Source organism: Trachurus trachurus (assembly GCF_905171665.1).
Source record: "Trachurus trachurus genome assembly, chromosome: 18".
Taxonomy (NCBI): Eukaryota; Metazoa; Chordata; class Actinopteri; order Carangiformes; family Carangidae; genus Trachurus; species Trachurus trachurus.
This window is the reverse complement of record NC_139909.1, coordinates 10,830,945-10,857,445: the sequence shown is the minus strand read 5'-3', so window position 1 is coordinate 10,857,445 and position 26,501 is coordinate 10,830,945. Positions and strand designations below refer to the sequence as shown.

General features: G+C 42.5%; 2 protein-coding genes across 4 annotated transcripts in view; both read left to right on the top strand.

Annotated features, from left to right (window-relative positions):
- mta2 (metastasis associated 1 family, member 2) overlaps positions 1–19,566 on the top strand; it is a 44,400-nt gene extending 24,834 nt beyond the window's left edge. The window contains exons 4-18 of one of the 3 annotated variants that reach the window (XM_083992955.1): positions 4,745–4,862; positions 5,689–5,752; positions 6,031–6,148; positions 7,290–7,392; positions 9,411–9,510; positions 10,894–11,082; positions 11,168–11,242; positions 11,772–11,830; positions 12,692–12,792; positions 14,000–14,139; positions 14,243–14,468; positions 15,662–15,751; positions 16,198–16,316; positions 17,799–17,944; positions 19,320–19,566. In XM_083992955.1, the coding sequence (XP_083849081.1) occupies positions 4,745–4,862; positions 5,689–5,752; positions 6,031–6,148; positions 7,290–7,392; positions 9,411–9,510; positions 10,894–11,082; positions 11,168–11,242; positions 11,772–11,830; positions 12,692–12,792; positions 14,000–14,139; positions 14,243–14,468; positions 15,662–15,751; positions 16,198–16,316; positions 17,799–17,944; positions 19,320–19,476 (1,805 nt within the window). In that variant the 3' untranslated portion in view covers positions 19,477–19,566. Of the gene's footprint in view, positions 1–4,744; positions 4,863–5,688; positions 5,753–6,030; positions 6,149–7,289; positions 7,393–9,410; positions 9,511–10,893; positions 11,083–11,167; positions 11,243–11,771; positions 11,831–12,691; positions 12,793–13,999; positions 14,140–14,239; positions 14,469–15,661; positions 15,752–16,197; positions 16,317–17,798; positions 17,945–19,319 lie in introns of all 3 variants that reach the window. The other 2 variants (XM_083992954.1, XM_083992953.1) reach the window with 2 other exon arrangements.
- A 1,696-nt stretch (positions 19,567–21,262) lies between these two features.
- Positions 21,263–25,984, top strand: cth1 (cysteine three histidine 1; the record flags this gene model as incomplete). The annotated part of the gene is made up of 3 exons (XM_083993051.1): positions 21,263–21,271; positions 24,102–24,170; positions 24,992–25,984. 3 exons carry the CDS (start codon positions 21,263–21,265, stop codon positions 25,982–25,984), a joined length of 1,071 nt encoding a protein of 356 aa, XP_083849177.1.
- Positions 25,985–26,501: the final 517 nt, after the last annotated feature.

The following is a 26,501-nucleotide window of genomic DNA, read 5'->3' as shown; positions in this document are numbered from 1 at the left end:
CTTCCTCATCCTCTTCAGCTGAAAAAACGCCTTGGATCTGATTTATAATATCTGAAATTACAGTTTTTCTACGCATCATCGTGTCTATATTAAACTTTAAAGTCTAAACTTTGTAGATCTCGATACGAACAGTATAAATGTCGTTGTTTGCATCTTGATCCATGGGAACGACCGCCTACGTACCTTTGTAAAATCGTTTCCTTACAACTACGGCCGTCGATCTTCCCCCCAAATCAGAATCAAATTTCTAATGCTTCTTATGTTAAATATTCAATATACACTCAACTTATGTAACATTTGCAACACCTTTTAAAGGTATAGTACGTAGGAATTCCCCCCATCTAGCGGTGCGGTTGCATATCTGAACGTATTCTTGATGTTGCATTCACGTGAAATCGGGCAGAAGTCAGACAGCCAACAGACGCTGCATGTAACAGGATAAACAAGCGTCTATGTAAACAAGTGGTCCGCCAGCACGAGGCAAAACAATACAGGCGTGACAATATGTTGTCATGGTGATGTTGTATTGTTTACCCGAAAAATTGTGAAAAAAACATCCACATCAGGTAGCCCCAGTTGGGATGGGTGCTGGATAAAGGAGGGAATACTAGAAACAAAGAAAAAATCCGGAGCTCCCTAGTATTGTTTACCTGACTCACGTTTTACCATCTTTCTCTCGTGGAGTAAAATGACATCCGGTTGGTTTGCCGACGGCCGTCTGCCTGACTGCACCTGAATGCAACACCAGTGCCTCCGTCCTTCCTCACAACATGGATGCAACATGGCCGCCTCGGTTCGGTGCGTCGCCCCCTTGTATATTTGTAACGACTTGTAACAACTCATTCTAAGGTACGAGAAAGCTTTCATTTGTATGCGGGTGTGATTCGACTTCAGTGAAATACGTATTTATGAAAACAATATTTGATTTTTGCTAATAAAAAGCCAAATAAGTTACATACTGGGGCTTTTAAAGGTGTTCAGAAAAGAAAATTGAATTTGAGCCCACTGTGGGTCTTAACATTAGTGTAATAACTCATCTATCAGATGATGTAGCCCAAACTTTGTGCAAAATTGAGTTAATTCGAGTAAATCCGGGATAAAAGTAGGTTTTTTCCCCCCGCATTGGGTTATGCAGGCACACGAATTATACGTCACGTTGCTCACGATTCATCAGCCACTGATATTGGATCCGTCATCCGTCAATCAAACGTCTGAGAAAAGCGAGGAGACTCGTCCACCACCACCGACACAAACTCTCCTCGGTCCCTACTCCACTCTCCATCACTTAGCCTCGCTAGCTGAGTTAGCAAAAAAAAAAAACATGTCAGACGATCACTAAAGCAGAAGTCGTGTCGAGAGCGAAAACAAAACAAAGCAAAGAAACTAATTAAATGGTCAAAGTTTGTGGTCATATTCACATTTAAGGTGCATTGACTCATTTCCAGCTGTCGACCATGCAGTGAGTCATGTGTAGGAAAACAGTCCACCTTAAAGGGACAACGAGGAGTTTCTATTTGGTTATAAAAAAGTATCACGTTAATGTGGATGAATCTACGTTACCCACACTTGTTAATGGCTCCATTTTCGATAAATATATCGTTTTGTCTCTATTTTTATTTTGTTATTTTAATTAATGGTGGAAATGCTGGGCGAGCCGACCAGCATTTCCTTACTTTCGGTTTTGTGGCGAGGCATGAGAATAACGCCGCCGAATCTCCGTTTATGGTCGGAACTACGACGGTATGTGATCGTTTTCGAACCTCTGACTTTAATTCTTGATGAATGAAAACATGAGTCTGTCTTGCGCCGGTCAAAGAATTTCACCGTGCGCGTGGAGGCTCATGGGAAATGTAGTATGAAGACACTTCGCTTTCCAAAACTCCTCGTTGTCCCTTTAAAAGTGTGGCCTTAAAGCAGAAGTAAGCGATCCGGTCGTTTTGGCTAATGCTGCGTTCCAGGCAGGCTTTTGAAACCGTAAATTACAGCTTCAAGTCACAACTAACGACTTTGTAGCGTTTCAGGCAACCCACTCGTGTTTTTCCGACCTGTTTTACCTGTGAAAGTCACTATATCGGCCACTCGTAACTTCTGACCCGTGAACTCGTACCAGATCGAACTGGTACAACTTCACAGGTCGGAAAAACACGAGTTACGGGCTGCCTTGAACGCACCATAACAGTCCTCGTCCCTACGTCACCACATTCACGGCGTCCCTTGGCTGCACACACAGCCCTGCATGCCGTTCTCTCTCCTCATTGGATAAAAACTGTAGGATACGAGAAATGTTTTCTCCTCGGCTCAGAGCAGAGCAGAGTGACTGACAGACCCGTGTTTCAGTCCAAACACACTATGTAAGTGATTGCTGTCGGAAGATATAACTATTTAAGACTTATATTAACACAAATATATCACTTACTTCTGCTTTAAGTCGGGCTCTGTTGATTCAGGCTTTCTGTCTTTAGGTTTAAGTTTAGTCGAGCTTCGTGTAAATCTGCAGAGTGAGAACACGATGAAGATGAAGAGGAAGAAGAGAACAAGCATCTCTCTTCTTTCTCCCCCTCTGACTTTCTTCTCTTTCCTCTCTCTCTTACTCCCCCCCTCTCTTTCTCCTCTCTCTCTCTCTTCTCTCCCCCCCCTCTCTCTCTCCCCCCCCCCCCTCCTCCTCCTCCTTCTCTACACTCACATCAGTTCTTTGTGCAGAACAAAAGGCCCTTGATCTGTCCCCGAGGGCCACGGCGCACAGAGGGTTAAATCTGACTCGCCGCCTTGCGTCTTTGTCAGAGCGACTAAAGTGTGTACGTCCGCGCATATGTGTGTGTGTGTGTGCGTTACAGTGTGAGTGTGTGTGTGTGTGCGTTACTGTGTGTGTGTTAATGTTGTGCTGCGCGCGCTTTGAGAGCCTGTCGCTTCTTCTTGATTCTGTGTGTGTGTGTGTGGTTTCTTCTTTTTTGTGTGTGTGTGTGCGTACGTATTTGCGCGCGTTTCTCTGTGTGTGTGTGTGTGTGTGTGTGTGTCTCTGTGTGTGTGTGTGTGTGTGTGTGTGTGTGTGTGTGTGTCTCTGTGTGTGTGTGACTCTGTGTGTGTGTGAGGGAGTTGGGGATACATGTTAGGGGGGGGATGGGCGCCTCAGGTTTGGTACACAGGGTTTCCTACTTTGTCTGGCAGGGACCAGCTGGACAGGAGGAGGAGGAGGGGGGAGGGGGGAGGGGGGGGGTGAGAGGTTAACAGAAAAGGGGGTGTGGCCAAAGGTACCGTCCCTCTCTCTCTCTCTCTCTCTCTCTCTCTCTCTCTCTCTCTCTCTCTCTCTCTCTCTCTCTCTCTCTCTCTCTCTCTCTCTCTCTCTCTCTCTCTCTCTCTCTCTCTCTCTCTCTCTCGTGCCCTCACTGACAGGGTTTCCTGTGGCTGAGTGCAGGGGCGGAGTCCGCGGAGACGGAGGAGCGGCGTGGCCCCTCCCCCCCTCCGGCTCGCAACAAATTACTCACCCGCCTGAAATTGGGAATGCGGAATCTAGTGGCCGACCACACACACACACACACATGCAAACACACACATATGCAAACACACACACAGAGTTATAGCTGCCTGTGGCTTAATTTTTTTTTTTTTTTTTTTTCAAAGTCTTTGCTGGTGTCACATGTTGATGTGAGTCGTTGCATTAAAAACCTCCGTCCGCCACCGGTGGTTGTTCGTTTATTCGTTCGTTTTTTACGTCGTGGGTCACGTACGGCGTCTACATTCATAATTTCAGGGACGCACACACTCTGTCTGACCTCATAAACTGATGATGACCTTTGAACTCTCTGCACAGAGGATTTACCAAAATATTAAACTGCTGCAAGAAGAAGAGAATGAGAGGGAAAATTAAAAAACTGCAAAAGTTTCATCATGATGCAATATTATATCAGTTCAATTGACAACGATTTGATCTTTGGTGACGTCACAAAATGTTTTTTATTCAATTAAATTAAAGGATCAATGATCAATATGAGACGATATAACCTCCATTCATGTCAAATCACAAAAAACGACTAAAATAACATTTGACATTTTAACTATTTCTCGTTAACTATTTAACGAGATATTTAAATGAAAAACGATCATACTTTTTAACAGAAAATCAGATTAATTAAGTTTTTCAACTTTCCCCCTCCAATAAAATAAAACTGAAACAATGTTAAAGTTCCTATTTCTTTACATTAAAGCAGGATTTTAGTGTGAAATGTTCCCCTACTCAGTCTCTGATAAAATATTATAATATATAATAATAAAATAATATATATGAAGTATTTTTAGATTGTAATAATCAGCTACAAAGACGTCTTTTATAAATGAAATATAAAATTGCAGCAGTGATACAGATCTCATTTCAAAATAAGAGCGTGTTTTTTTTTTTCCAAGTGATGATATGTATTGATGTTTTCATTTTGGATCTCGTCATTGAATCGATGCATCAGTGTAGATCAGTTTATTGTTACACTGCTGTTAAAAAAACATTAAAAGTAGTCGATATAAAAATCATATCAATCAAGTCAAATCAAGTTTTATTGTTTTATAATTCAACGTGTTTCCCAAAAGAGCGGGACGTCACCAGGAATTAGTCTGTTTCTGAAGCGATTAAAACCTGCAGTTCCTCTAAACACCACCAGGGTTTTTTTTATCTCCAACTGTTAAAACCGTGATCGTGTGTGTTTGTGTGTCTGTGTGTGTGTGTTTCTGATGCACTGCTGCGTTTGTGTGTCTGCAGGAGAGTTCGAGGAGGAGTCGAAGCAGCCGGTCCTCGCCGAGCAACAGAAACACCAGCTCAAACACAGAGAACTCTTCCTGTCCCGACAGTTCGAATCCCTTCCTGCTACTCACATACGGTACGTAAGGTCGACTCCTCTACTTCCTGGTGACAGCATATACATTTAATTAATTATTCTTTTACAAAATGTGAGGAACAAACTGAAATTTCTTGAGAAAACTATGTGGAAATTCAACAATTACGTGTCCTCTGTCTTCTATGTACTTTTTATAATTGGAAAATTCATCCCGCAGACCGCACGCTTGACACCGCTGTTATATAGATAATAAAATAATTTAAAAGTTTTTTTTTGTTTGTTTATTTTGTGATCAAAACTTTATTTCATTTTACAGAAAAGTATAGATAGGCATATGCAATGTTACAAAAATAGATCACAAGATATTCACGTACATACCTATGCATATGCATAGATACACATGAATAAACAACTAAAATAAAATAATTAATAAAAAAAATATTATTATTATTGAAATAATAAAAGTTAGAAGTGAATACTAAGCTTTTATTGCAGAATTTAAAGTTGTTGTAGTTGTCGTGTCGTGTTTCAGCTCTGTGCTCTGTTGTTATTTAGCCAGTCAGACAGACGGTGCATCGTCACTGCGCTTCGTGGTTGTGTTTAAACCTGAACGTAGAGCTGGATGTTTAACACCAGGTCTGAACTGAGCCTTCAATGTTTCATGTTTCCTCATTTTGAAGCTTCTAAAACAACAGAGAACCTAAAATTACCACTTTTTCCATTATATTTTGACTTTTTTCTTGTTAAATTCTCACTTTTCGCTTTAAACTTTATATTTTCCCCCCTCACTGTGCCATAAATCCGTCACCATAGTAAGTTAGATCCCTGTGAATGACCTCGACCTCCTGCTCTCTGACTCTGTCCTCAGGGGGAAATGTAACGTCACGCTCCTCAATGAAACAGACGTCCTGGCCGGTTACCTGGAGAAAGAGGTGAGACAAACAATTTAATCACAGTTCACTTTTATATAGTATATATTATACAGTATGTTTATATGTTTTTGAATCTTTTCTTGGTGTCTTTAGATCGCAGCTTGATGTGTTCATTTAAAAACTGCATTTTACATTTTACTTGGGTTTTCTTTGTCTAATATGGAAATTAGTTTGATGATCTGAAACATTTAAGTTTGACAAATATGTAAAAAAAAAAAAAAAAGTAGAGACATCGGCGGCGACCAGAAGCTCTGATCCTTCTTCTTCTTCTCGTCCAGGACTGTTTCTTCTACTCGCTGGTGTTCGACCCGGTCCAGAAGACGCTGCTGGCCGACCAGGGCGAGATCCGCGTGGGGTCCAAGTACCAGGCAGAGATCCCAGACATGTTGGCTGAGGGTGAGCAGACCTAACGTTTAAAGGAATAGTTCAACATTTTTCGGCAAATTGGCCCATTGCCATAATCCCTATAGGTTTAGCAGTAGTTTAATTGTCGGTGCAAGCTATTTTTTAGAACGGCGGAGCAGAGCCGCGAGCTGCTCAGAGCTACGCTACGGAGGCTCATGGGATTTCTTGGTTTCCACCAGAGCGTTTTGGAGTTGTTGGATTGTAGGGATGGGAACGACACAGGATTTGGATTGTCGATTGTCGAGGCCCATGTGTCGACTTTTTGTCGATTTGTCGGCCCTTTTTTTTTTAACAGCAGCAGCAGATATGCGGGGGGGGGGGTACACGTGCTTTTGTTGTGGTTTATTAACGCCGCTGTCGGCACGAGCGGACTAGGCAGCGCGCATTCGGTTTCTTTTTCTTTTTTTTTCTTCCGTGCATGTCCGCGTCCTCTACGGAGAATGCAACCATTGCATCCACCTGTTTTGCCGATGGTTTTGCCCTTTTTGCGGAGCCGGACTCGTCATCAACAGCGCACCATCACCTAGACTGCAGGGAGCCCGGACAGCTGATCTCTTGACTCTGTCGCCTGTCAGCATGCGCGCACGCTCCCGTCACATGTGAAGCAGAATGAGGGTCAAGTAGCTATCCCATTTAGAAAAGGTGGATTTGTTTTATTTAAAATATTTTATTTCATTAGGGGAAAAGTGGCACTTTCTGCTGTTAATTTGAATAGGAAATATTGAAAGACAAAATGCAATTTACACATGGAAATCCCACAAGCCCCGCCCCCTCGACATTTCGACACTCAATTTTTTTTGTCGAGGGGAGCATGTGTCGATTTTTTGTCGATTTGTCGACAAAAAGTCCCATCCCTATTGGATTGTGTATTTGATGAGTTTGATGAGGGAAACCAAGAAATCCCATTAGCCTCCGTAGCGTAGCTCTGAGCAGCTCGCGGCTCTGCTCCGCCGTTCTAAAAATAGCTTGCACCGACAATTAAAGGTAACGAACCTACTGCTATGACTATAGGGGTTATGGCAATGGGTCAATTTGCCAAAATGTTGAACTATCCCTTTAAAAAAACAAAAACAAAACAAAATAAAAGTCCAGAGTGTGATCTCTGTGTCTCTCTCATCTCTCCGTGTCTCAGGTGAGTCAGACAACCGGGTCCACGAGAAGCTGGAGACGAAGGTTTGGGACCCAAACAACCAGCTCAAAGACCCTCAGATCGACCAGTTCCTGGTGGTGGCAAGGTAACGCCCCCCCCCCCCCCCCATCTACCCTCTCGCCCCCTTTTACCATCTGTCACCCAGCTGCATCGTCATCTCTATAGCCTGTTGCCACGGCAACGTCTGACTCAACCGTCACCATCATCAGCAGCAGTAGGGGCAGCAGCTTCTTCCAACAAGAGAAGACTCGTGTGTTGACAAGTTTCATTTGATTTGATCGTTGTGTCTCAAAGACGTGGTCGTTGCTCGCAGCTCGACGGGTGTTTGGTTTCTGATCATTAAAGGTCGTCGGGTCGGAGATCGTGGATAAACGGATCCATGAAAATACACGCAGGGCGCCAGACTAACTTCTTTTTTTTTTTTACTGAGAGCACAGTGGACCACTAAGTTAAACTTTTAGGAGCACAAACAGAAAAATGTAGGGGCACAAATCACATTTGCAAGGCAGATCTTCACATTTCCTTTTCATTCATGATTCTCAGAAACCTCGACCTGACAGCTGTGACGACAGAGTCCTGATTCTTTGATGTTAAAAAGACACAAACAGCAAATTTTACTGGCTGCACATGCACAAGAAGATGAAGATGAAAAATTGACTTGCACCGTCTCAGATTTTAGGGGCAAAATGCAGAACACGCAACGATTGTTTAGCGTTGGGTTCACATCAAGGTGAAGCCGTGCTACACGTATCTATTACAAATCCTAAAACCTACACTGAGAAGTTTTTGGTTGTTAAAGTCAAAAATAGAGTTGTCGCAATTATGAATTTTTAATTTGGCGATTAATTGCCACTCACATAATTGCGATTAACAAGTTAATTGTCTTATTCTGCTCGTCAAACTTTCGCAGCATTTCTTTAAGCGTTTATTATTATTTCACACTCGGCTGTCTTACCAAATTTGGGCGAATCGGGTGAGGTGGTGGATCCGTAACGAGATGACGTCATGAAAAGAGCGCCAGTCAAACCCCAAATGTTGCGAAAATAGTGATGGAAATATAGGTCCATCTTCATCCAGCTGTTTTTATACAGATGTACAGAATGTAAACGATGTTAACGATTACGCTAGATAATTGCGGTCGGCTCAATTGATTGTGATTCAAGGCGATTATGTAATAATTATAATCCCAATGTGAGCGACGCGACCAGTTTCTCACGGGTAAGAAAACACCTAATGTCATAATAAACCGTCCAGCTCAGAGCTACATCGTCTTTTCCGTGGTCGTAACTCGTTAAAGAAGGAAGCAGGAGTGCGATTAGTGCAGGGAGGGAGGGACAGAAACGACAGTTCAAGATGATTGGATGTTGTTTTTACAGGATTGTTGGTTCTTCAGGTGACTGATTGTTTTAATTTTTGTGAAAGAGCATTTAATTAATTGGTTGCAATCGGGGTGCAAAGAGGATTTCAAGCAATTCAGTAAAAAAAAAAATCTCCAGAATGAATAAGATCTCCAACTCTGGCCTTTAAGTTTGTGGTGTGATGTATTTTTATTTTGTTTCCTCACATCCACTTTTACATGAACAGTATTTCAACACCCAGTAGGACAATTCATTTTACAAGTGGTAGTAGTAGACGAACTACAGTCAGCGTAGCTTTGTTTATATGTGTAAAAATAAATCAGCAAAATCTTAAATTTCGAATAATCAAATACTTTAAGGTAATAAATAAACAAAAGAGAAAGAAGAAACATCAAACAAACGAACAGAAAAACAACAACAGACAAAGAAACATCACATATATGAGCTGATTGTGGTGTTTTTAGTGTTTTTAGTGTTTTTAATGTTGCAGCAGGTTTGAGTGGAAGAAGTTTGATGTGAAACAAACTGAACCGTCCGTGAGCTCGAGGCGCCACCTAGTGGTCGCCTGGGGAACGTTCAACAACACTGGAGCTGCTCGTCACCATAGAAACAGTAGTAATATTAATGTTCGCTCCCTCCCTGATGTTACTGTGGTTCAGACGGGTCAGTGGTGGTGACCAGCGTGTGTGTGTGTGTGTGTGTGTGTGTGTGTGTGTGTGTGTGTGTGTGTGTGTGTGTGTTTCAGAGCCGTGGGGACGTTCGCCCGGGCGCTGGACTGCAGCAGCTCCATCCGCCAGCCCAGTCTGCACATGAGCGCCGCCGCCGCCTCCAGAGACATCACACTGGTGAGACTGACGGGTTGTATTGATTGGTTATAGATTACTAATAATATCACATGTTGTTGTTGAATTATAAATGAATCTGAGCAGAAGAAACAACAGAAACTAAAACCCTTCAGTTGTTTCAGGTCGAGTCTCTGCAGAGTCACATGTTGATTATAGATCCAGTCCTATAATCTGATAATCTGTCACTGACTGGACTGATCGATCAATTATATATCCACCACTGGATCACTGATTGACATGTTCATTAATGTTAATTTAAGAAACTTCTTAACAAACCGACCGAACAAAAAGGAAAAACAAAGTCAGCTCCTTCCTCTGACATGATTTCTGCTCCGTGAGATTAGAAACATTTTTGATCATCGTTTATTTATTTATTTTTGCCACCAAACACCAAACCAATCGGATATGAATTATTACCCGGTTAACCTAAGATTAAACAAATGTCATGTTAGAGCAGTGGTTCTCAAACTTTTTTACATCAAGGACCCGTACATTGAAACAAACTTGACCACGGACCCCCATCGGACAAAACTTTGAAGCAAACACCAGAAATACACAAATATTTGTTCTGAGACTGAAGAACGTTACTTTTTTTAGACAATGTACATTCAAATTAGGGCCAATGGTGTGAAGTTTTGGAAACATTGTAGAGGAATTTCTGGAAAAAAGGTGGTACAATTTCTCCAAAAACGTTAAAACAATTCTAGAAAAAAGTGGTAAAATTTATATAAAAAAAAGAAAGAGTTAAGAAATTTTCTAGAAAAAAAGTGGTAAAAAAAAAAAAGTTTTAAAGAAATTCTTGAAAAAGTGGTACAATTTCTAGAAAAATAATAATAATTTCTCAAATAAAAGTTAAAAGATTCTAGAAAAAAAAAATTCTTTGAGTCATTCTATTTTTATTAAAGTAATCGGTTACTCAAGTACAACCGGGTTAGGTTACTCGGTTAGAAAAAGACTGGAAATGTCCATGCCTGGTCACAAGAAGTGTTAATTCCCACATACCGATCAGTTTATCTGATTAATATGTAATGAAAATCAGCTGATAAAAATAGTATTATAGTAAAATAGTTTTATCTGATATTATCTTAAAACTTACTTTTATTCTTTGGCTTTTAATTCTAACTCTCTTTTATGGTCCTTTCTTTTCTTTTCTTCTCTTTTTATTAATTTAATCCTTTTTATTAATTTTTTTTTTTTAAATAAATCTTTATTTTTAATTCTCATCACATTTTTGTCTTGTATGTGAATCACGGTGCAGCACTTTGGTAAACTTTTATGTTTTGTAAATGTGCTGTATAAATAAAGTTGGATTGTATTGATCGGGGACATTTCACGATGATGTAACGCTCGTCTCTCTGTCTCTCTCTCTCTGTGTGCTGTCAGTTCCACGCCATGGACACGCTGCAGAAGAACAGCTACGACCTGGCGAAGGCCATGTCCACGCTGGTCCCGCAGGGCGGCCCCGTGCTCTGCCGCGACGAGATGGAGGAGTGGAGCGCCTCGGAGGCCATGCTGTTCGAGGAGGCGCTGGAGAAATACGGGAAAGACTTCAACGACATCCGCCAGGACTTCGTACGTCACAACGCTCTTTTTATTTTCTTTTTTCCCGCTGAAACTGTCGATGTGTAACCAAAACGTCCTGTTCTCTCCATCCCAGTTACCGTGGAAGTCTCTCGCCAGCGTGGTCCAGTTCTACTACATGTGGAAAACCACCGACCGCTACATCCAACAGGTAACAACAACAACGCCTCCAATGCCGCCGGCGCCACAACAACCTTAAAGGGATAGTAGCATTTTTTTTAAAGTGGGGTTGTATGATCTACAAATAGCCCCTAAGTACTTTAATTGCAGTAGAAGACTCTCTGCACTCCTCCCGTTAGCAACGCCAGCCCATAATAGCCCTGCCCAGAGATTTACAACATACAGTGTTGTGAACAGACCCAAAGAAACGGCCTATATTTTCGTATACACAGTTCCATTGTTCGCTATAATATAGGTAAAACCTCTTTTAGGCCGTGAAAACAGGCCGTTTCTTTGGGTCTGTTCACAACACTGTATGTTGTAAATCTCTGGGCAGGGCTATTATGGGCTGGCGTTGCTAACGGGAGGAGTGCAAAGAGTCTTCTACTGCAATTAAAGTACTTAGGGGCTATTTGTAGATCATACAACCCCACTTTAAAAAAAATTGCTACTATCCCTTTAAAACACTGTGACTCTGTTGTTCGTGTGTCAGGTTCCTAAACGTTGTTTCTCTCCGTCAGAAACGACTAAAAGCAGCCGAGGCCGACAGCAAACTGAAGCAGGTTTACATCCCAACATAGTGAGTAACAGCAGAGACCTTTTTTTTTCTTTTTTCTTCAAAACTTTATTGAAAGTTGGAGCAACAACAAACAATTCAGTCATTCCGTAACAGAAGGTAGAGGAGATGATGATGTCATGGTAACAACCTGTAACTGACTCTCTTTCTCTCTCCTCTCTCTCTGTCTTCTTTTTCTCCCTCCTTCCCTCTCCCCCTTTCTTCTCCCTCTCTCTCTTTCTCTTTCCCTCCCTTTTTCGTTCTCTCTCTCTCCTTCCCTCCCCCCCTCATTTTCTCTCTCCTTCCCGCTCTGTCCTCCTTCTCTCACTCCCTTTCTCCCTCCTTCCCCCTCCTCTTTCCCTCCCTCTCTCTCTTCCCTCCCTTCTTCCCTCTCCTTCCCTTGCCCCCTTTTTTCTTCTCTCTCTCTCCTCTCTCCTTCCCTCTCCCCCTCTCTTTCTTTCTCTCCCTCCTTCTCACCCCCACCCTTCTCTCTCTCTCTCTTTCTCCCCCCTCCCTCCTTCCCTCTCCCCCTTTCTTCTCTCTCTCCCCCACCTTCTTTCCCTCCCTCTCTTTTTCTCTTTCTCTCTCCCTCCTTCCCTCTCCCCCTTTCTCTTCTCTCCCTCCCTCTCTTTCTCCCACCCTCTCCCCCCTCTCTCTGTCCCCCCAACCCCTCCCCCTCCCACCCTCTCCCCCTTTCTTCTCTCTATCTCTCTCTCTCCTTCCCTCCCCCTCTCTTTTTCTCTCTCTCCTTCCCACTTTGTCCTCCTCTTCCTCTCTTTCTCCCTCCATCCCCCCCCCTTCTCTCTCTCTCTCTCTTTCCCTCTCCCCCCCCCCCCCTCTCTCTTTCCCTCCTTCCCTCTCTCTCCCCTCTCCTTCCTCCCCCAGCACCAAACCCAACCCCAACCAGATCATGGTTCCCGGCTCGAAGCCCGGGATGAACGGGGCGGCCGGGTTTCAGAAAGGACTGAGCTGCGAGAGCTGCCACAGTGAGTAAACACACAGAGACACAGAGACACAGAGACACGGATCAATGTGTGAATTAATAAAAACAACAACAATAATAAGTTAATGAATTCATTAGAAAACAGTTGAGAACAGAAGATATTTTTATCCTCACAAGAGCTCGTTGTTTTGTAGATCAAGTGGAGATCAGATTAAATCATCGTCACTGTCGTAGTAGAACTTCATATTTTCCTCTTCTCTGATTTATTTGAGGCGTTGATCCATAAGAAGATAAATCTGTGGTTTTATGAATTAAAAAAAAAACGTCTCAGTGTAGTTTGGAGTGTTTCCAACCTTTAACAGCAGAGTGTGTAGTCAGGTTGGAGGAAACATTAAACCGCTTCGCTGTCGTTCATGTCGGGTGATGAAGGTGTAATGAAGTATTTTTCTTGATAAGACTGAGATATCAATATACCGTCATGGTCACATTATATTGGCAGATAATTCCCCAAATTGTTGCAACTAAGTTCAATAAAAAGGAACATCACATGCTTGAAATCCGACGATTTTGTTCAGTTATGAAAAGTTGGCAATCATTTTCTCCTGTCCATTTTTAATTGTCAGATCTTAACTACTTTACTCAGATTTTTTGTGTTTCTTTGCAAACTTCTGAACACCAAAACATTTGTAGTTGCAGCATTTACTTTCAGGGAGAAAGGGTGTTTATTTATTTCAAGTTCGCCTTAACACATAAAATAAAACAAACAATTAAAATACAAATAAATAAAATGCAATGAAAGCTTCATATTTTCCTCTTCTTCTCTGATTTATTTGAGGCGTTGATCCATAAGAAGATAAATTTGTGGTTTTATGAACCAACACAACTTCCAAGTGTAGTTTTTTTTTGTATTAATAATAATACATTTTATTTATAGGCTCTTTTCAAGGCTCTCAAGTAAATAAAACAAACAAACAAAAAAAAAACAACAACAATTAAAATACAAAAATACAAAGTAAATAAAAAGCAATGAAAGCAGAATGTGAGATATTATGAGTATTATGAGCAGATAAAACTGCTCGGTTATCGTTCATGTCCGGTGACATAGATGTAATAAAACATTTTTGTTTCTTGATAAAACCAAAATAATACTGAAGTAAATAAAACAAATGAATAGACAAAGTAAAGTTTACTAACTAATAAAGTTGTTTTGTTTTGTAATAACTAATAAAGTCGTTGTTGTTGTGTTGCAGCGGCCCAGTCTCCCCAGTGGTACGCCTGGGGGCCTCCCAACATGCAGTGCCGGCTCTGCGCGTCCTGCTGGATCTACTGGAAGAAGTACGGCGGCCTGAAGACGCCCACGCAGCTGGAGGGCGCCGCCCGAGGAGGCTCGGTAAGCGTCCTGTCCTAAGCCCCTCCCCTTTCCCCCCCGCCCCCCTCCCCCGTCTGTCTCGTATCAGTCCACGTCAGTGTCCTCTGTCCCCTCCGACCAGGAGTCAGGCCCCCGTGGTCACATGACCCGCCAGGAGGTGCAGGGCATGTCGCCGTTCACCCGCAACGAGGGCCGCGCCAAGCTGCTCGCCAAGAACCGCCAGACCTTCATCCTGCAGACCACCAAGCTGACGCGCATCGCCCGCCGCGTGTGCGAGGACATCCTGCAGCCGCGCCGCGCCGCACGCCGGCCGTACGCCTCCATCAACGCCAACGCCGTCAAGGCCGAGTGTAAGTACGCACACACTCTGTTTTTGGCAGGCATCTTAGATTTAGTCTTAGTCTTAGTCTTTTTGATGAAAATACTTATTAGTTTTAGTCAATTTTAGTCATTCCTATATGTGATAGTTTTAGTCTAGTTTTAGTCGACGAAAACTCAACAAGGTTTTCGTCTAGTTTTAGTCAGTTTCAGTAAAAAAAAAAAAAAAAAGTCTTTCAACAAAGTAATTCAATAAAGGAATGGTTTAACACATAATGTTTCCACCCAATGCCAAATACTTTATGGTCTAAGGATTATGCATTAGCCTACACACAGATAAAGTGGTAACAGTAGTGCATTCAGTTTTTTTTCTGATGGAGTGACGGCAGGTGTGTTGAGCAGAATGTGCGCTGCATGCCAGGTGGTGGACGTGACCACACAAGGATGCAGCAGTGTTGCAGACACTTGTTGATTTCAATGGACAGATTACACGCACAATAAGCAGAAATGTCATGCATTTGAACGTCTGACCACCCGTCAGCGCCGCGGAGCGGCTGCACCGCACTGACCGAGGTCACCAGAGCAGCGGATCACTGCCTGCTGCTCTCTGCCGCTCTAATCACAAGCACCGGGCGGCGGCGCACCGCGGCTCGTCTCAGCAGCGTTGTTCTGTTGTTGACGGAGCCGTTGCTAAATCATGTGCAGCTAGTAATGACAATCCATAATATGGAATGTAGAGGCGATCACAGCCCGACCACTAACATTTACGTCCGTTCTCGTCTCGTCAACGAAAACTCACACACGTCTCGTCATGTTTTCGTCATCAGAGAGCCATGTTCGTCTCGTCACCGTCTCGTTATCGTCATGAAAAAAAGGGGCGTCAACGAAAATATTTCGTCATCGTCATCGTTAACGAAAACAACACTGATACACACACGCATCAGAGATCAAACAAAAAAAGAAGAAAGAAAGAAAGAAACTGTATGAGTCACCCCATCATCGATATTGTTTCAGGATGGATATTTTTGTTGTTGTATATTTTGTGTTAATTTATTGGAAATAAAAACATATATATATATATATATATATATATATATATATATATATATATATATATATATATATATATATATATATATATATATATATATATATATATATATATATTTAAAAAAAGAAAAAAGAGATCAAACATGTGACTCTGTGTCCGTGTGTGTGTCCTCAGGTATGATCCGTCTGCCCAAAGCCACGAAAACTCCTCTGAAGAGCAAAGTGGTGCCGCGGCCGTCGTTGGCGACTATAGTGAAGGATTTAGGTGAGAACCAGTCACATCATCACATCACATGATGACATCACATCACCACTGTCCATGAACTACCCGCTGCTTCTTCTTCTTCCTTCTCTTCTCCTTCTCCTTCGTCTTCTTCTTCTTTCTCCTTGTCTTCTTCTTCCTCTTCTTCTTCCTTGTCTTTATCTTCATCATCCTCTTCTTCTCCCTCTTCTCTTTCTTTGTTGTCTTCTTCCTCTTCTTCTTCTTCTTCTTCCTCCTCTTCTCCTTCGTCTTTCTCCTTGTCTTCTTCCTCTTCTTCCTTGTCTTCGTCTTCTTCTCCTCCCTCTTCTTCCTCTTCTTTTTCCCTGTCTTCTTTCTCTTCTTCGTCTTCTTCTTCTCCTCCCTCTTCGTCTTCTTCCTTGTCTTTATCTTCATCATCTTCTCTTTCTTTGTTGTCTCTTTGTTGACCCTCTCTGTCCGTGTCCCTGCAGCCATCACTGCTCCTCTGAAGCTGAAGGCGTCCCGCGGCCCCCCCACCCCCATCAACAGGAACCAGGCCAGTCAGCCGCGAGTCGGCCAGAGTCTGCTGGGGAAGAGAGGCTTCGACAGCGTCAGTACCACACACACACACACACACACACACACACACACACACACACACACACACACACACACACACACACCAGGGTTCCCACTTGTCCTCGAAAACTTGGAAAACCATGGAAAATGAGAAAAAAAGTCAAATGTCCTGGAAAAGTTTCAGTTGTCCTGGAAAATTATTTACCACATTAGCTACCAGAGCTCTATTTGTCGTTTTCAGACCTCACTAAGGATTTATTTTCTAAAAAAAAAAAAAGTGCCTAGTGAGAAAACTAGAGACTTGGAGTTGATGAGTGTTTCCAGTGTTGGACCCCATGTTTGTGTCGTGATAAATTCATAGGAATTTCTTACTGTGCATTCACACCAAAAGCTTCTAAAGCATCAAAACGCCGGAAGTCAATTCATTTTCAATGAGAGCCCGGCGACACTGAGCGTCCAAAGCGTCCAAAGCGTCACCAAACGAGAAGTTGAGCCAGGTTTAAACCAACACTAAGTAACTTTTCAACCTTCATAAAATATTTTCATAACTTTTGTGATGATACATCGACTTACAACAAGTTGAACGACACCTCTGTCGTGGTCTGAGGGGGTCTGTATCTCTTTCTCTGGCACTAAGCAGCTTTGAGGAGCATGGTAGGAACCCTGCTCTCACTTTACTTTCACTTTTGCGAGTCACAACAAGGAGGGAACAGGCAAAACAGCACTTTAGCAATGGATTATGTTTTTGTTTTCACTTTGAAATGATCCACTGGAAACAGAAACTTAGTTTTGATGTCTTCTGTTAATTTTAATGCAGGATATTTACAGGGTTTCACGCTAGTGTTCATGGGAAATGGAGTCTTCCTTCAGGCAAAACACTACCGCTTTGGTCCACAGGCGCCGCCAAACTCAACCAAAACTGAAAGTTCTTTAGTACTGCTTTAACTTTAGGGTAATCAGCTATGACACGGTTCAGCGGCAACCTGTCAGAACAGAGATGTCAGTCAGCTGCCTTTTTTTCCCTTTTTGTTGTCCTTCGGCTCCCCAATGACCAGTGCGATCGAACTTTGACGTCGGTCACGTGACGAGCGGACAAAGCGGCTGTAAATATTTGCCGTTTTGGAAGCTGTCTTGTCTGAAGCCCACCCTCGAGCGTTTTTGACGCTTTAGAAGCTTTTGGTGTGAACGCACAGTAAGCATGTACTGTAAGAGATTATTGCATAACATTTTGCCATAGACTGCACATCTTTAAATCAGGCTTCTGGGGCTGCGAGAGGAAGAAACATAGAAACAAAAATGTACAAAATAAGGTACAGCTGTCGAAAAGAAGACTTCTCCAAAGCATGAACGGGACAGAGGATGTATAATAACATCTCTGTCAGACTGGAGCCGCTGAAAATGTCCTGGAAAATGATTTCAAGAAAAGAGTGGGAGCCCTGACACACACACAGATGTTTCTCTGTCTCTCTGTGGCTTTTTGACTGACGAACTGTTCTGCTCTCTGATTGGCCAGCAGGCTTCGGGGGTGCCCTACCCAGCCAATGGGAGGCCGTACACCTCAGGAATCAGGACGACCTCTCAGTCGGTCATCAAGCGGCAGAAGGTGAGCCAGGGCGAGGCTCCGAACCCCGTCGTGTTCGTGGCTACCAAGGACACCAGGTACAACGTCGCTTCGTCTGATTAATTAATTAACTTCATAGAAACTGACCCGCAAATACTCACTCAGTCGTTCACATGAAGCGCTGAGTCGAGTTGATTCGGTAACTGGCGGTGTCAACAGAGGCTATATGCGTCGTTTCAGCAGTCACCGAGTAAATAACTGGATATAAATAACTTTATATATAGTTTTCAACTACAGTCCCCGACCAGACGCACCGGTCCAGGCCGGTTCGGGCCAAAAATATAAACAAATGACTCGGGTCAGGCTTTTAAAAAAATAAAACCCATCATTTTGTATGAAATGCAGTAAATCTGCGCTGACTAGGGCTGTCACTCTTTAGACAAATTAGGTTCAGACGACGATATAAACTGACCTGTAATTCATTCGGATAATTTCAAATTTCATGCACGAATACATTTCGAGCAGGTCATTACCGCTCGAATATGAACTTTTTACCCCACGTTCGAACGAATATTCGAATATCGAATAAAAAGTGACAGCCCTAGCGCTGACGCATCAAAACAGGCGCTTCTTTTTTCTTTTTCTTTTTTTGCCTGGCTTCTATGTTTCACTTTGTTTCGTCTCTACTGCTGTGAAGCGTGCATACACACATCGTCCAGTTTGAGTCCAGTTAAGGCGAATACATGCGGAAGAAAATCGGTTTCCAATTGCATTATCTGGGTGTTTAAGTCGGATCTGGAGAAGTCCGGTAAGAGTCGGACTAACTCGTTTACATGAACTTTAGTCGTCCAGTTATAGTCGGATTAACGCCATAATTTTGTTCTTTCAACTGTCGTGTAAACGTACTGAGTGTTAGAGCTTCTGTCAGCCAAGTTCGCCTGTTTGGCATAGATAACAAACTGTTGAAAATGTATTTCTTAAATGCCACATATGTTCAGTGCTTGGATCAGTTATTGTTATTTATATATATTTGATCGTCTATCTCTTTGTATAATTTTATATATGATAATTCTTCTTTTATTATTATCATTTATATATTTCTGATTATTCATTTGTATCTTCTGCTTTCTTCTTGTACGACATTATATTTCATCGTAGGTGGAGGCGTCTAATAAGCTCTTTGAGCTTTCGCCTCTTCCAGCTTTAAATTATTAGATTGTTCCTTTAACTTGTGTATTTTTAACTGTACAAAATGAATCTAAGCTTGGATGTAGGTACTATCTAATTTGTGAATTAATTCTTTGTAACAAGGGGTAGACAATATAAGTTCGCTTCTTTCTACCCCCTTTCATTCAAGAGTTACAGTATTCTCACTGTTTATTTTATTTTTTGTTTTTATGTTTGACAAATGAATGAAATAAATAAATAAACTAAACTAAATCTAAACCAGTTCTGTCCGATCTCCTCTCTCAGGGCTCTGAGGAAACACCTGACCCAGTCGGAGATGCGTCGGGCGGCGAGGAAACCTCACCTCCTGGTCCGGATCAAGCTGCCGCCGCCGCCGCCCCGGCCCCTGGCCATGCCCCTGCTCCCATCCAGCACCAGCGAACCCATCGTCCTGGAGGACTGAAGGCCGGATGGATGGATGGAGGAGGATGGATGGATGGAGCAGCATGGATGAACGGATAGAAGAGGAGGAGGAGGGGGTGTTTTATCAGGACATTGGGGGCGGGAGGGGGGAGGGGGAGTGGGAGTGGGAGGGAGGGGAGGGGGGGAGTCTGTGCTCAGGCCGACAGTTACAGGCAGCACAGTTCGCCATACCAGTAGTTTTTTATTTCCCTCTTTTCAGTGTCATTTTTTTTCTTTAGTCCTCTGTTACTTCCCAAAAGCTGAAAACGTGTCCAACACTCACACACACACTCACTCTCTTAAACACACACTTTCACTTCAATGACTGTATATTTCCATCATATACAAACACACGAGAACACACACACACACACTGACACTCTGGGCTTCGTCGTAGTATTTTATTCCAGACCCTCTGAATCATTTTTCTCTCCCGTTTTATTAAAAAGCCGCCTGTTTTTAAATGTGTAATTTAAAAAAAAAAAAATCAAGATATTTCTCATCCTTGAAAAACAATGGTGATAAAGCACACTGTTCCTCCACGTCGCTTTCTTTGTGTAAATATATGCATCATTTTTACGGAGGAGGGAGGGAGGAAGGAGGAAGAGGAGGAGGAGGTGGAGGAGGAAGAAGAAGATCTCTGTTCAGGTGTTTGATCCATCTGCTGCCATTTTTACTCTGTAACCTCCTCCTTCCTCCTCCTTCCTTCCTCCCTCCGTCGTTCATCCTGTGAGTGTGTTACCAAAATCGTACGGAAGTCCCTCAGTGTCAGAAAAATACTGAACGAGTTTCAAAAAAACGACAAAAAAAACAAAAAACAACAACCTCCTGTCAATTCCACCACTTGAGAGATTTTGCATATGGCACCTTTTTTAAATTAATGATGATAAATGATGATAAATGATGATGATAAATGATGATAATAATAAGTCACTGTTGTTCCGATCAAGTTTGTAAATCAGGAGAAGCTGTATGCACATGGTCCTAACTAACGTCTACGGGATGTTTAAAAGTCCGGATTATTAACGTTAATCCTTCATGTTTAAACTTCTTCACCATCACAGCTGAATATTTTTTTTGTTTTTTCTTTTCTTTTCTTTTCTTTCTTTTTTTTTTTCTTTAAATGCATCTCCTGTTGTTGTTTGACTGCCACACTCACCTTCACCTCAGCCCCGACGAGTCTGTACGACGTCCAACAAGTGTCGCGTTTCGATGACGACTGTGGTGGGTCACCGTAGTAGAGTTATTGACAACGACGAAGAAAAGTCCAAAACTGTGCAAAGTGGATTACAACTACAACTACATCTACAACAATAATAAAAGAAAGAAATTAAAGTGCTGTTGGACTGTTGGACATCCCAGCAGCATCTCTGACAGTGTAGTGTTTGTTCGTTTGGTTTGAATGAAGAGGACGCAGGTCGATGGAAGTCTGTTAATGAAGCAGCAATATGTAAAGTTAAAAAAAAATGTACGGAAGACGATTAGGGCCACAAATAAGAAGAAGAAGGAAAAAAAAAATCTGAAATAATAATAATAAAAAAAAAGTCTGAGGTTGAAGTTTTTCTCCGAATGTTGATAATTCAGATTTTTTTTTTCTTTTTTTCTTTTTTAAAATCCGCATGGCACTTATCATCTTCCATAAACATTAAAGCGGAGGTGAAGCAACTTTTTTTTTTTTTTTTTTTTGATGGGTTGGACGATGTGAAAGGAAAATCTAAAACTGTCGCTACGACGGCCGTGTGCTTTCATTTGCTTGGTTTGTTTTAGCTCCCCTTGTTTATACCATTATGAAAAGGGTAAGTAATTAAAGTAAGTTCTTAATTGGATAATTATAATTCCTGTGTTTTTCTCTCTGCCTCGGCGGGCGAGGAGAGGAGAGGAGAGGAGAGGTTTTCACCGGGTTTATAAGCAAGTCTGGTCCCAATGTGGGCTTTGTAATATTTCTCAAAAAAGAAAGAAGAAAAAAAAACAAAACAAAAGAAATTGAAGTGTTTGAATTTGTAGCAAATAACTGATCTGTGTAAAGTGAAACTGGCATATTGGAACTTTTTTTACATCTAAAAAAAAAAAAAAGAAATGTGTAATTCTGCTCCATGACCGTGGAGATGGCTCTAACAGGCTACTGTACATGTGAAGCATTGCTCTCATTCATTGGGGAGGGGGAGGGGGAAGGGGAATGGGGAGGGGGTCGACATTGAAAGGGGAGGGGGGTGCTGATTTTTGTATGGTGGAGAGACAAACATGCTACAATTGAAAAATTGAAAGTTTTTCTCAAGTGTTTTTTATTCCAATGTCTCTGTATCCTTTAATGTATCTTGATAAGAAAAGAAATAAAGAATTTGTTTTTCTTTGTGGTCAGACGAGAGATTTTTATTGACTGTGTTTTACAAAAAACTGAGAGTCCTCACATGGAAAAAAAAATCTCCAGAGTGTTTGAGAGTTTAATAAATGTTGTATTTTGTTCTCAGTGCCAAGTATCAACATTTTATTTCCACCAGAGCAATAAGTTTCAATGTTCAACGATCAGATTTTTCAAGTTGCCATATCAGAAAATAAATGGCACTACTTTTTATTCAGTTCTATTCCGTTGTATTTGTGTAGCATCATTACACTACTCACAAAGTTAGGGATATTTGACAAGAATATCCCTATAAAAGTTAAAGCAGATATCAGCTTCACGGCCGTTTCGGCTAATGCTGCGTTCAAGGCAGGCTTTTGAAACCGTAAGTTACAGCTTCAAGTCACAACTACGACTTGGTAGCGTTCCAGGTAACCCGTAGCTCGTGTTTTTACCATCCTGTTGTCTGTGAAAGTTCCCTATAACGGCCACTCGTAACTTCCGACCCGTGAACTCGTACCAGATCGAACTGGTATGACTTCACAGGAAGGAAAAACACAAAGTACGAGTTTCTTTGAACGCACCATGAGTTAGCAGCCCCCGCCCTTGTCAGGCATCAATTGGTCCTCGTGCTACGTCACCACATTCACGCGCATCCCTTGGCTGCACACACAGCCCTTCATGCCGTTCTCTCTCCTCATTGGATAACACTTGTATCCCACAAGGAAAATTTTCTCCTCGGGTTACAGCAGAGCAGAGTGACGGAGAGACTCGTGTTTAGGCTGAAATACTTCATGTAAGTGATTGCTGACGGAAAATAGGACTATTTAGGACTTATATTAACAAAAACATTCCACTGATATCTGCTTTAATGCTACAGTGATATTCTATCATGAAAGCCTTTTAAGTAGAAGGATGCAATGGTAATTTCTTTATCACAAACCAAAGCTAACAACAGTGGTGGCTATAGCACAACAAAAATCTCAATATCTCAATAACTTAATTTGATCAAAGTGTTGTCTTGGTCTCATGATGTCAAGATTGAACATTAATGAAGAGGACTGTATACAAATTGGGGAAAAAATGAACCAGAACATGTCGTCCAATGACAATTGAGCCACTAAATCAGACAGTGTTTGTGATGTTTGTGGTTAATCACCTTGTTAGGGAACAGCAAGTTATTCAATAAGTACGGAAACATTGAACAATTGGACATTTGGCATTCAAAAGTTTAGAGAAGGTTAAATGAAGTTCACCTGTAAAGGTTATAGTGCATTTTAGGTGCATTCTGAAATTTAATCCAAAAGCCAAACATCCCTAACCTTTTGTGAGTAGTGTACAAACATCATTTTAAAGCACTTTGAAGGGTGAAGACAGGACCCAATAATGATCATATCTACCGTTATTTTTGTATTATTATATACTGTAGTATATGTGGATGTGTCTGTGTGAGTGAAGATGTAGCCTACTTAAATAGTTTTAATAGATATAAACAAGCTTATAAAGAATAGTTTAATAACATAGGTCTATATATTAAAATATACATTATTGCTATTTTAAGTAGGCTATCAAACTACATAAACACAACAATACACATTTCATATGGGTAAGTCTAAATAACCCAGAAGAAGATAATTTCTTTTGAACTTTATTAATTAATTAATTATATACATTACAATACTGTTGAGCCAGGGGAAGAAACAATATAAAAGTATAAATATACAAAGAATATAGAAGTATCATGTATAAAAAAAATGCATCGATGTAAAGAAAATCATATTAATTAAATATAATAATAAAGTAAAATAAAGTTTGTTTTTAAAGCCTTTGGCATTTCTAGTCCATTGATGTTGGTGCTGTATTGATAAAGTTCCTTCAAAAAAAAAGTGTAAAATTTGGTTTGCTGTCAGTCCATTTGTGGATATGAAATTTACTTTAAAATAAAACAAGTTGTACAAAAAAAATTAAAAGAAGATAATTATTTCTTCTTCCCGACTTGATGAAAACTCAACAGAGTGCCAGTTAACGCACCATGGTGCGCGGTGACGTCAGCTGGCCGCTCCATCTGATTGGTCGCTTCGAACGCCCCTCCGTCTGACGTCAGTTCGAACGCACCTGAAGCTCGTTGATGCTGAAGGCGCGAGCCGCGGCTCGGTTTAAAAGACAGGGGCGGAGCAGCAGAGAGTCGCTTGTGACTCCACACAACAGAGCAGGAGTGTTTGTTGGGTCCCTGCCGCTTTTCTTTTATTCACTGCAGCTCACAGACTCCTCCGGGTTCTTCTCACCAGAGCTGTTTCCCCCCTCGAGGTCACGACAACCAGCTGATCACCAACCACCTGCCGGCGGCCATGTTTGAGGTGAGTGAGTGGACTGGATCTTCTTCATTCATTCAGATGTCGGTGCTGTTCAACTGGTTTTCCCTTCTAGTCCTGCAGCTTGTTCCTGTTCACTCTCACTTGTTTTTACACAAAGTATTGCAACTTCAGTATAACTTAAAATATAGCCTACTTTCTTTTCGGGGGGTTGGTAGGCTATTGGTAATTATTTGGAAAACATGTATGCATTTTATTTTAAAGAATGTTTATCTTTGATATTTTTTAACACAAATTGGACCTAGGTTATGAATGGTGAAATGGATAAACTAACCAACAGCACTCCTTCAAGTTTGAGGAAAGTGCTGCGCTGCATTGTGGGATTGTTGGACTTTATGCACAGCTCCACTACTTCCTGAATCTAAGCCATCTCCTTTATTTCTTGTCTTACATTATTGGACCAACTGATGAATCCAGGTGTGTCTGACCGTTGTTGTGAGATGGCTTAGATTCAGGAAGTAGTGGAGCTGTGCATAAAGCACATCCATTTTACATCAGTGTCTTACTATTTGAGGGTCACAGTGATTAAATCTGTAGGTTTAAGGATGTAAAATGACAACCCTCAGGCCTGACCCTTGCCGTACCAATGGACCATTTGAGATGTCAAACTTGATTGAAATTCACCACAGTTGCCATGTGTTCATACTTTCGGTGCAAACTGTTGGGTCTCTGTAAAGACCTTTGGGAAGAAAAGGGGTCTCTGTAAAGACCATTGGGAAGAAAAGGGTTAGAAGTTTTTGTAAAGTGCCTTGATGACTTTTTTGTTTTATATTGATGACACAATTCCAAACTTTTGTGTTCCTCAGACCAGTGGTGACGATCTGTTCCTGCCTTCCTGCCAAGACGAGGAGCTGGTGGACAACCTGCTGTCCAGTGAAGGGTTGGACAGCGACGACGGCGATGGAGAAGATGGAGGAGGCCTCTCCCTGGCCAAGGCCCTCCTCCCCCTGGTGGAGTCCTCCTCCCCTCCGCTCATCCCCTGGGTCTGCTCCACCCGCTACAAGACGGAGCTCTGCACCAGCTACTCGGCCTCGGGCTTCTGCAAGTACGCCGAGCGCTGCCAGTTCGCCCACGGCCTCACCGAGCTCCACGTGCCCTTCCGCCACCCCAAGTACAAGACCGAGCTGTGTCGCAGTTACCACACGACCGGCTACTGCTACTACGGCAGCCGCTGCCTCTTCGTCCACAGCCCCACCGAGCAGCGCCCCGCCCAGCGCCGCCGCAGGAACATCCCGTGCCGCACCTTCCGCTCGTACGGGGTCTGTCCCTTCGGCACGCGCTGCAACTTCCTGCACGTCGAGGGCGGCGATGTCTCGGGCGAAGGTCTCGGGTCTCCGGACGTTGGCGAGGAGAAGCCGCCTCCATCTTCTCCTCTCGGTAACCCGCTCCAACCGCAAACGACCAAGGAGTGGCGGCCTCGAGGAGCTCTGTGCCGCACCTTCAGCTCCTTCGGGTTCTGCCTCTACGGCACGCGCTGTCGCTTTCAGCACGGCCTCCCCAGCAAGATGAAAACCCCCGACCATGGTCTAGGAGGATCCCTCCACCTGCTGCCGTCCATGGGCAGCTCGGGTTTACCTTCCCCGACCTCGCCCTTCACCTCGACCTCGCCGGACTCTTCGACCGCCTCCTCCCCGCCGTCGTCTTCCCCGCTCCTCACGCCGCCCGCCGAGGCCATGGCCCACAACGCCTTCACCTTCTCCAGCCAGCACCTGAGCGACCTGCTGCTGCCGCTGGCGCTCCACCTGCAGCAGCTGGAGAGCAACAAGGCCCAGGAGATCTGGGACAACAGGGCGGTCTAGGTGGACGTCGTCTTACTCGGAAACCAGCATCAGCACTGAAAATGGGCTCAAAGACTTTTCTTTCTATATTTTTTTTTAAACCCCTCCCTCCAATGATATATGTATGAATTTTTTTTTTTAACCATGTTTGACCGTCCGTCAGCAGGTCAAGCAGGCCTTGAACTGTTCACTCCGGGATCAGACAGTCTCTCTATTTCTGGACCTCCTCAGGTTCAACTATGAGTGTACTTTTTAACTAACTTGTACATACTGTATTAATAAACTTAGTAAAGAGATGTCTGAATTCAGCATGAATAAACATTTTAATCTTTAATCTTTAACCTTTTGTCCTGTTGTTCATACAAGGTCTACTTTAGTTTTTGGCACTGTATTAAATGTCCAATGATGTTGGCAATGTCACTTCCTACATTTTTGCTGAAGGCCTTAACCCAGATGATCCAGCTGATAGTTTGCATTTTGATATGACTTTAACAAAACTGACCAGCAGTGATCAAACTTCTCTTCTAAAGTCCAACAT